At 38.7% G+C, this 11,454-nt stretch overlaps 3 protein-coding genes across 3 annotated transcripts; 1 reads left to right on the top strand and 2 right to left on the bottom strand.

The window, feature by feature from the left end:
• Window positions 1-5,020: 5,020 nt before the first annotated feature.
• On the top strand, window positions 5,021-5,836 carry LOC137387581 (uncharacterized). Its single transcript, XM_068074050.1, has one exon. The coding sequence runs from the start codon at window positions 5,021-5,023 to the stop codon at window positions 5,834-5,836; it is 816 nt and encodes a 271-aa protein (XP_067930151.1).
• Window positions 5,837-9,034: 3,198 nt separating this feature from the next.
• Window positions 9,035-10,201, bottom strand: LOC137387566 (uncharacterized). The gene has a single exon (XM_068074031.1). The coding sequence runs from the start codon at window positions 10,199-10,201 to the stop codon at window positions 9,035-9,037; it is 1,167 nt and encodes a 388-aa protein (XP_067930132.1).
• An 83-nt stretch (window positions 10,202-10,284) lies between these two features.
• Window positions 10,285-11,220, bottom strand: LOC137387558 (uncharacterized). The gene has a single exon (XM_068074020.1). The coding sequence runs from the start codon at window positions 11,218-11,220 to the stop codon at window positions 10,285-10,287; it is 936 nt and encodes a 311-aa protein (XP_067930121.1).
• Window positions 11,221-11,454: the final 234 nt, after the last annotated feature.

Raw genomic sequence — 11,454 nt, 5'->3', positions numbered from 1 at the left:
TAGCGACTAGCCTACTAGTGACTAGCCCATTGGTGAATAGTAGGCTAGTTGGGACATTTGGTTTCGTAACTATGGAAGGTAGCCATCAAAAAGCAAAACAAGAGCATATGAAAATATCGGTGATGTCAATGATTATTTGTTTTTATCTGCCTAATTCTCTCACAGCTAGTTTCTCTTGCTTACTAGCCATTAAAGACTATTGTTTAGAGCTTTACATTTGAGTAAATCCGGAAGGACAACTTTCAAGTGTCGCCTATTATACATGTGCTATACGTTTGTCTGAACCCTTATGACTGTATAAATGCATAACTTGGTTTTAAAGAAAATAAATATTAAAGACAAGAACAGCTAGGTACTCAGGCTTTCTGGAGAAGTCTATGATTAGGCATATGAGCTTTTGAAGAAACATTTTTTCCTCTAGAACATCAAACTGTCATCCATCTGTTACAGGAGACACAATGACAAATGAATAAGCAATAATTTCAGACATGTGGATTGTTCCCAGAAGATTAAGTGGACGAATACATCAACCTATTGACTCAATAACCTAAGCCTTCTTTTATGCGACACAAAGGCAGACATTACCAAACAAGCACTTTCAAACATGAAAGTGTGCTGGGCTTGTCTAAACGTTAAATACCCAGACAGGTTGACCGTTTACCAAATAGTCCATTACAGAAACAGAATACACATTTTATAAATATCAAGCTCCTGTAAAACCTTTGTTTGAATGTCACCTTTATTTGAACGCCACTTCTATTTGAGCGCCGCTCTGAGAAAAGGATTGAAAAATAGAGCACCACCCTTTAATTGTACGCCACTTCTATTTGAACGCCACTTCTATTTGACTGCCTCTTCTATATGACTGCCACTATTTGACATTTTTGATCTTTACGCACCCATAATAACAAGCGATCAGTAGAAAAGTGTCCATAAAACAGTACTAATAATGATTCGAGTACATCAATAACAATTAATTAATTTGTTGTTTCTGTTCCTATCGAAGTCCGTTTTCCAACTTCGAGTCGTTAAGGTTTTTTTGTTAATAATTTATAAGCAAGACCATAAAAATACTTAGTAACAGTATCAGGCTAATAGTAGTTCCTTGTTTAACACAGTCTGATTACGTAGATATATGTGAAAAAAGTTTGCGCACTAACTATGGAATCTGTGCTACTACTTAATTTGAGGCTAAAATTTCGAGACTATTCTGATTACATGCGGTTTCTCTTTATTTACGCAAGAAGTGTATATTTTAGATTGCGTCACATTAAGATTTTGCTCAGCTAAAAAATTGTTTGGACGCTGATATCGACTAGCTTAGCTGTTCAGAAGATGAGTTGAGATCAGAAGAGACTGGAAGGAGTTGAATAGCCAGAAGAATATGAAATTGTTCCAAATAAATACAACAATCAAAACGGAACCGCCAAGCATATGATGCTGATATTTTTGTTTTAAAAGTGTTAATTTTTGTTTCTGAATGTATTATAAATATGGTTTGTTTATGTCAGCTGTTCTTAAATATATATTTGAAGCGTTTAATAGATTATTTTTATATAACTTATTAACTTGCCGATTTATAGCATATTATTTGATAGCATCATTGCAATAATCTGAACTTGGCTTACAATGGATCGATGCTCGTAACGCCTCTTCTATTGCACATAAAAAGCCAGTTTTGGTTGCAAACGGTAGCAAACATATCAATGAGTGCAATGAGCTTTTATGCAATATTTTTATATATTTATGCAATACTTTTGTGCCCAGATTTTAATCTTAAATATAGTTACAAAATGATAACATGCCTTCAAGCGTAGAATGAAATAAAAAGCTTGAAAGCTCCAACAAATTCCAACGCAGACTATAAGATCGTTGTAGGTTAATTGCAAGCAATAGATATCAACTAGTAGAGACATGTATCAGCTTCCCCGTGCATATTTATTTATAAATCTATGACAAGTTATTAGAGGTAAGTTAGCACATTTCTTGCATTCAAAAGGGTTAATGTCACTTTATCCGAAGCTGCGTGCAAAATATCAGCAACATTCATTTCGCCTTTGAAAGAGTTAAACATGTTTTCCCAAAATTCTGACGAGTTTGAAAAATAGAACGCCACCCTTTATTTTAGCGTCACCTCTAATAAAGCACTACTGTAGACCGCCATGGCATTCAAATAAAGGTTTTACGATAACTATTATTATATTAACTCAGAGCAAAGAACAATGAAGTATGTAGAATTTGACTGAAAAAGCGGAGACACAAAGCCTGGCAATGTTTGACATATTAGCAGATTTGTCTCTAGCTTAGTTTTTGTTCTGAAGTTTTAGGGTTTTATTAGTTTGAAACATTTTTTAATTAAATCTTGTATTGATACGTTTACTGAGTGTCAAAAAAACTAATAATTTTATTATCTTAGTAATGTATGAAGTCAACATGAGTGATAATTAATAAGTAAAAAGTGAGAATGCTCACCTGATCTTGGTCTACTGCTAATAGTTGATGACCACCTTTTTAGCATATTTAAATTATAGTTTGATAAACAAGTCAGAACTGTATCTTTAAAAACAGTGTGCTACTACTTTACTGAAACATTCCAACCAACCATACATTACTAAAAACTGTACATTACTAACAATTGTACATTACTAAATACTTTGTATCACTAAAAATTTTACATTACTAAAAACTGTGAATTATCAGAGGCTGTATATTACTCAAACTGTACATTACTAAAACTGTACATTACTAGAAACTACATGACTACATTACTGAGAAATTATACATTATTAAAAAGTGTAGATTACTAAAATCGATACATTCCCACAAATTGTACATTACTAAAGATTTTGCATTATTAAAACAGCACAATCACATTACTGAAGAATTGTCTTCTGTTTCACGCTACCATTGTAAAAAGGTCAATAACTCAACTTATTGAGTTGAGCTTTATCAATGTTAACAAACAGACCGTGACCTGAGCTAAATGATTGTCCAATGAACTCGAACTCAACGTTCAGCTGAACAAGAAAGGTATAAAAGATTGATAATTTATTATCTGGCATTTTTATACACGGTTTTAATATACAAATTCATATAGTGTTGCCGGCAGCTTTCACCACTGAAATATAGTTCTCCTATTTCATCAAGTTGGAAAACGATTCAAGCCCCACTTTCACACATCATAAAGTTATATTACAGCAGAAGAGATCTTGTAAGTACATATATACATGTACATACAGTGTTTGTTATATAAATATTTGAATAGGCATGTGTTTAAACATGGAGTTTATATGCAGAGGTTTTTAGTGAGTACTAGTGCTTGCATGTTATGTGAAAGCAACTGCATATCTCTTAACCTAATCATAGATTTATAAAACACATAACTTGGATTACACTTACACAACAGTATTTAATCTCAATTAGTGTAAGTGTTTTCATAAAAGAGATAAAGTTGCTGCTTTTAGTAAATATGCTTTTCGTAAGTTCTAGAACTTATACAGTACCTGCAACTTGTGTTTGTTTTTGTGTTGCTTTACTACTAACTACTAACTCTTCTTTTATTTGTACCCTACAAGTTTACAAAGTTTGTACTCTAGCAAAAACATTTTATACTTATAATTGACAAATAATTGTTAGTCTAAACATGCCAAGTTTGTACCCTGTTTTATTGGACATATTGTGACTGTGTTTATCAGCTATTCCTAACGTATATTGCAGCCCAATTTATGTTATTCTCACTCCTTTATTAGATTGTGATAATAATATTTCTGCTCTTGTACTAGTTGGGTGTAATTTATACTCAAATATAACTCTGCACTGCCTGGATTACCTTAAAAACTTACAATAGAGTTATTTAATAGAAAGTTATGATACAAGTTATGGTTGCAGCATTCAAGTCTAATACAAACACTGTATATTGTAAATGTAAGTCAGTTCAAATATGAAAATCTAAAAACAGTGTAATTGAAAGAAAGTCTCTTGTCATGACCATTAGAGGGAATATTTTAGTTAACAACATAAGTAGGTAGTTAGGTAGGTAAATAAGTGAGTTGGTCAGTCGGTTAGTGGGTAGGTTTGTACGTAGGTCAGTAAGTAGGTATGCAAAAAGGTACATAGGAAGGTAGGTCAGTAGATAGGTAGGTAACTAAGTAGGTAGGTTAGTAGCTAAGTAAGTGAACAGGTAAGTAGATAAGAAAGTAAGTAGTTACATAGGTAAGTAGTAAGATAAGGGCACTCAAAGTAATATAATACATAAAATAGATGAACAATATGTAAGTACAGTAAATAGGTATACATGTATGTGTTGAGAGGAAAGAACCCAGTTTTATGTTTGTCAAATAAGTTTTGTGGAATTAATCCAGACGTCTGCTCAAAATGTCCTCATGTCTCACATGTCTCAAAATAGGCAAGAGAGCCAGTAGTAACCTACGGTTATATTTCTCCAGATAAACAACAAAACCTATTTGTTAGACAATTTGACATTTTAACTTTAGTAAATGTCTGTAGCATACCTTGATGTTTTTCTTCTCACTCTTGTTTGGCATATGAAGATGCCTGTATTTCTTAAACTAGCATTACTACAGGCTAAAAACAATTTAAACTTTTTAAAGAAAGAAAGAGGGTTAAATGGCAGCCAACCTGCTTTAATGCAAAGTTGTGTTGGTATCTATTCATTTGAAATATAGAATAGAATTTCAAAAATAAATGGTAACACTTAATGCTTAAGCCTCTGATTCAAGTGGATATTTGTATCAATGAACCTCACTGTGTCATTGTGTGTAGGCGTGTGCGTATGTGTGTGTGTGCGTGTGCGTGCGTGTGTGTGTGCGTGTGTGTGTGTGCGTGCGTGTGTGCGTGTGTGTGTGCGTATGTGTGTGTGTGTGTGTGTGTGTGTGTGCGTCTGTTTGTGCATGTGTGTGCATGTGGGTGTGTGCACATGCATGTGTACAAGTATGTGTGCATGCGAGTGTGCATGCAAGTGTGCATACGAGTGTATGTGTGTGTATGTGGGTGGGTGTGCATGTGGTTGCAGGTGTGGGCGGGTGTGTGTGCATGTGTGGATGTGTACAAGTGTGCATGCGTGTGTGTGGATGTGTACAAGTGTGCATGCGAGTGTGTGGATGTGTACAAGTGTGCATGCGAGTTTGTGGATGTGTACAAGTGTGCATGCGGGTGTGTGGATGTGTACAAGTGTGCATGCGAGTGTGTGGATGTGTACAAGTGTGCATGCGAGTGTGTGGATGTGTACAAGTGTGCATGCGAGTGTGTGAATGTGTACGAGTGTGCATGCAAGTGTGTGGATGTGTACAAGTGTGCATGCGGGTGTGTGGATGTGTACAAGTGTGCATGCGAGTGTGTGGATGTGTACAAGTGTGCATGCGAGTGTGTGGATGTGTACAAATGTGCATGCGAGTGTGTGGATGTGTACGAGTGTGCATGCGAGTGTGTGGATGTGTACGAGTGTGCATGTGAGTGTGTGGATGTGTACAAGTGTGCATGCGGGTGTGTGGATGTGTACGAGTGTGCATGCGAGTGTGTGGATGTGTACAAGTGTGCATGCGAGTGTGTGAATGTGTACAAGTGTGCATGCGAGTTTGTGAATGTGTACAAGTGTGCATGCGAGTGTGTGGATGTGTACAAGTGTGCATGCGAGTTTGTGGATGTGTACGAGTGTGCATGCGAGTGTGTGGATGTGTACGAGTGTGCATGCGAGTGTGTGGATGTGTACGAGTGTGCATGCGAGTTTGTGGATGTGTACAAGTGTGCATGCGAGTGTGTGGATGTGTACGAGTGTGCATGCGAGCATGCTGAGCATGTTGAGCATGTTGAGGGATGAGTTGAACTTTGAGGGATAGTTGAGCTACATATAATCAGTCGCGGTATACAAGATTAGTGGATGAGTGAGATCTGATAGGAAGTATGAGCAAAATTGCTTAGAATGCATCACTTGAAGCTACATAGTGACAAGAAAGCAATGAAAACTTGTGTGCAAGGAATTTTATCTCCCTTGGTATTATCTAAACGGGCTGATAACAGCTTAGCGGCTGACCTTTCCTGTCTCATGAGATCCAATATACTTGTGATAAATCATAGTCGAAATTGATGCTTTTATACCATTGTCTCTTTTGTGTAATAACCAGAGGTAAGTTACTTATCAAATATTATAGAGAATTAACAGATTGTCTGAATCTTCCATCAACAGACAATGCAGTGCTTATAGAGGTTCCTGCCCAGTTGTCTTGTTAAAAACAACTTCATCATGATTATTTTGAAGATATCTTACTTATGATACTGATCAAAAGTGGTGGCGGAGTTAACGCTATTGGTAAGAAGTGATAGTGTGATTGTTTCCTTTGATGAAGAAAGATTTTGCAGTCAGAGTCTTTAGTGAACTAATATGGGAGGATTAGAGTCAGCTGGAAAAGATGGTTTATTTTGAAGGCTAAAAAAGAAGTCGATGTTTTTAAAGTTTTGTTAAAGAAAGTTGGTTGGTCGAAGGTGAAGGTTAATATTCCGTAATCAAGATCATTGATCAGAAAAGCTGTTTAGTCAAAACCTTTATGGTATCATGTGAGACTTTAATTAGAATATGCAGTACAATGGGAGAGCTGGAAGAATAGAACAACTAGAGGTAAAGAGATGGGAGAGATAGAGGCATGAAAGAGATGGAGAGATAAATGAGATGAAGGGATAGGAGAGACGGAGGGATGGGAGAGATGGAGGAATAGGAAAGATAGAGGAATAGGAGAGATGAAGGAATAAAAGGGTTAGGCCTGTGGTTACAAAATTGTTCTGTCAGGGGCTCTAATTAAAAAGATGGAGCTGAGGAAAGATGGTGTGACTATGGCCATTTATTAAGAACTATTCAGGGAACAGACCCTTTGGTCAGAAAAAGTGGTTTTTTCAGAGTACTTGGTTATGCCAAGCAAACTAACAACACTGTTTGTAGATAGCTTTGCAAACCTACAACTGCTTCAGTTGTACAACTTTGCAAGAGACATGAAAATGATTTTTGGTTTTTGAATGACTTTATGTTTGTTTATAGGGCTTGTTACAAATAATGCTAAGTAGAACGCATTCTGTTAGATGAAAATAAAAACTTTTTTCATGTAGGAGATTGTACAGCATACAATAATATTATACCAAATTTTATTGTCATTTGAAAACAACGCATCACAATCGATGTATTGAAATGTTTAACGTAGGGATAATTAACTTGTTGTAATCAGGAGCAAACACAGAGATTGCTCAAATGTAGGGTTATCAGATTATAATGCCAGATAGTGAGTACAAAGAGCCCTGAGAGTCATGATAAAACTTTTGTATTATACCTGCTGTATGTCATGGCTTTACAGGCCGTGTTAGGTTTGGTGATTATACATAAACAACATACTAAGTAAAATTATACATTAAACCAGGTTTTGTTATTTAGCGGAAGTCTCAGCCAGAATTGATCAATTTTAATGAAAATGAGAAAAAGTAACTTTTAGTACAAGTAGAATGTCTACATTACAAAAGGCTGAAGCAAGAGAAAAGTTAAATTTTGTCATTACATTTGTAGGGAGTTATACAGCCTGTAGCTACTGGCACTTTGTCAAGTTTAAACTTTCAATAGGCTATATTAGGTTTAGAGACACTGAATATCATGTTTTATTGTAATTCTATACAATCATCAAATTATGGTTCTTGTACGCAAGCATATTATATGAAAGCAACTGCATATCTCTTAACCTACTAATACATGCTACTGTTTCTTGGAAGTGTGTCAACCAGATTTTTTTTAAACTCAATAACTTTTAAAAGCACATGATGTAAAGCTCTGTTCACAGCCCTAGCCACACCATATTTCCTGATCAAATAGTTTGCTACACCATCTTTGCTAGTTGAAAGTAGAATTTGAATGTATAAGCTTGACAGAAAAGTTATAGGGCCTACATTCAGGATATGTATTTTAGGCATATACAAGTGTGCAAGTACTGTATTTTGGAACAAAACCATTTTGGGCTTTAATATAATGATACGGTTAAAGAATCATAGTAACTAAGGGGGGGGGGGAGAATAAAAGCTCTTGAGGGTAATATTTTCAGTGTGAAAAGAATTTGCCAACACCTGTGATTTTAAGAAATCATCTGCTGCTTCTACATGACCAACTATAGACATCTAGTTAGCTCCCCTATTCACCTTCGACAGCCTCCTATACATGTATTTTATTATCATTCTATGACATATGATAGTCTTAGTTACTCAAAAGTGATGTGACTTTGAGTGATAATAGTTAAACTGATTGAAACACAGACTACTCCTTTTACAGCGGTCTCCTAGCTATCAGATGATTATCATGAACACAACTGGTTAGTAGAAAATGATCTTTACTACCAACTTCTTCACCTTGTTACTGCCCTATTGTAGAGCCTCCAATCTTAATTTACTTGTAGCAACTTTTACATTAGTAATAACAAAACTTACCAGCTTTTAGCAAGTCTATTCTTTTGATAACCCGTCATTCTATGGGATTGCCAACTATTGTAAAATGTTGTTCCGTCCTGTTCCAGTAATAGAGGGTTAGTTATTTGAAGACAAGCCAAAATACAGTTACAAAAGTACTACTAGTGAAGCTAATATTCTCTCTGAATCAGCCAAGAATACTCCACTCACACTCAAATCATAGTTCAAACCAAACATGTATCATCAAAATAGTTTTCCGGTTAATTGACCGGACTCGAACAATTTACTTTACTGCGTTCATGTCTCTTAAGGCAGATTTGTTTCACCCCCAGCAAGTTGACATATTGAATACTTCACATGTTCTCAGATCGATCTGATAGTAAAACCTTAAAGAGGAGGCAATGGCTCCAGCTATACTCAAGGAAATATGGTGGTTTCGCTCAACAATCATTATGATAGCCACTCCTGTACTTCTGGCACTGCTGCTTCCCTTCTATAAAGAGATGGGTCTTACTAAGGAGGTAAGATATTATGACTTCTGTGTCAGAGTATGAAATATGGACTAAGGTTGGTATAAAATATTAATATGTTAGTACCACATGGCTGATAGTACGAGAGTAACTCTAGGAACTAAGATATGGAGGGATGGGAGAGAAGGAGGAATGGATGAGATGAAGGAATGGGTGAGATGGAGGAATGGGGGAGATGGAGGAATGGATGAAATGGAGGAATGGGTGAGATGAAGAAATGGGTGAGATGGAGGAATGGGTGAGATAGAGGAATAGGTGAGATAGAGAAATAGGTGAGATGGAGGAATGGGTGAAATGAAGGAACGGGTGAGATGGAGGAATGGGTGAGATAGAGGAATAGGTGAGATAGAGAAATAGGTGAGATAGAGGAATGGGTGAGATGGAGGAATGGGTGAGATGGAGGAATGGGTGAGATGAAGAAATGGGTGAGATGGAGGAATGGGTGAGATAGACCTATGGGTGACATAGAGGGATGGGTGAGATGGAGGAATGGGTGAGATGGAGGAATGGGTGAGATGGAGGAATGGATGAGATGGAGGAATGGGTGAGATGGAGGAATGGGTGAGATGGAGGGATGGCAGAGAAGGAAGAATGGGCGAGATAGAGGGATGGGTGAGATGGAGGAATGGATGAGATGGAGGAATGGGTGAGATGGAGGAATGGGTGAGATGGAGGAATGGATGAGATGGAGAAATGGGTGAGATGGAGGAATGGGTGAGATGGAGGGATGGCAGAGAAGGAAGAATGGGTGAGATAGAGGGATGGGTGAGATGGAGGAATAGATGAGATGGAGGATTGGGTGAGATGAAGGAATGGTTGAGATGGAGGGATGGCAGAGAAGGAAGAATGGGTGAGATAGAGGGATGGGTGAGATGGAGGAATGGGTGAGATGGAGGAATGGGTGAGATGGAGGGATGGCAGAGAAGGAAGAATGGGTGAGATAGAGGGATGGGTGAGATGGAGGAATGGGTGAGATGGAGGAATGGGTGAGATGGAGGAATGGATGAGATGGAGGAATGGGTGAGATGGAGGATTGGGTGAGATGAAGGAATGGGTGCGATGGAGGAATGGGTGAGATGGAGGAATGGGTGAGATGGAGGAATGGGTGAGATGAAGGGATGGGTGAGATGGATGAATGGGTGAGATGAAGGAATGGATGAGATGGAGGAATGGGTGAGATGGAGGAATGGGTGAGATAGAGGAATGTGTGAGATGGAGGAATGCATGAGATGAAGGAATGGGTTAGATGGAGGAATGTGTGAGATGGAGGAATGGGTGAGATGGAGGAATGGGTGAATGGAGGAATGGATTAGATAGAGGAATGGGTGAGATGGAGGAATGGGTGAGATGGAGGGATGGCAGAGAAGGAAGAATGGGTGAGATAGAGGGATGGGTGAGATGGAGGAATGGATGAGATGGAGGAATGGGTGAGATGGAGGAATGGGTGAGATGGAGGAATGGATGAGATGGAGAAATGGGTGAGTTGGAGGAATGGGTGAGATGGAGGGATGGCAGAGAAGGAAGAATGGGTGAGATAGAGGGATGGGTGAGATGGAGGAATGGATGAGATGGAGGATTGGGTGAGATGAAGGAATGGGTGAGATGGAGGGATGGCAGAGAAGGAAGAATGGGTGAGATAGAGGGATGGGTGAGATGGAGGAATGGGTGAGATGGAGGAATGGGTGAGATGGAGGAATGGATGAGATGGAGAAATGGGTGAGATGGAGGAATGGGTGAGATGGAGGGATGGCAGAGAAGGAAGAATGGGTGAGATAGAGGGATGGGTGAGATGGAGGAATAGATGAGATGGAGGATTGGGTGAGATGAAGGAATGGTTGAGATGGAGGGATGGCAGAGAAGGAAGAATGGGTGAGATAGAGGGATGGGTGAGATGGAGGAATGGGTGAGATGGAGGAATGGGTGAGATGGAGGGATGGCAGAGAAGGAAGAATGGGTGAGATAGAGGGATGGGTGAGATGGAGGAATGGGTGAGATGGAGGAATGGGTGAGATGGAGGAATGGATGAGATGGAGGAATGGGTGAGATGGAGGAATGGGTGAGATGAAGGAATGGGTGCGATGGAGGAATGGGTGAGATGGAGGAATGGGTGAGATGGAGGAATGGGTGAGATGAAGGGATGGGTGAGATGGATGAATGGGTGAGATGGAGGATTGGATGAGATGGAGGAATGGGTGAGATGGAGGAATGGGTGAGATAGAGGAATGTGTGAGATGGAGGAATGCATGAGATGAAGGAATGGGTTAGATGGAGGAATGTGTGAGATGGAGGAATGGGTGAGATGGAGGAATGGGTGAATGGAGGAATGGATTAGATGGAGGAATGGGTGAGATGGAGGAATGGGTGAGATGGAGGGATGGCAGAGAAGGAAGAATGGGTGAGATAGAGGGATGGGTGAGATGGAGGAATGGATGAGATGGAGGAATGGGTGAGATGGAGGAATGGGTGAGATGGAGGAATG

This window comes from Watersipora subatra, chromosome 1, assembly GCF_963576615.1.
Source record: "Watersipora subatra chromosome 1, tzWatSuba1.1, whole genome shotgun sequence".
Classification (NCBI taxonomy): Eukaryota; Metazoa; Bryozoa; class Gymnolaemata; order Cheilostomatida; family Watersiporidae; genus Watersipora; species Watersipora subatra.
Note: the sequence above shows the minus strand (reverse complement) of the source record. Positions and strands in the feature narration are given on the sequence as shown.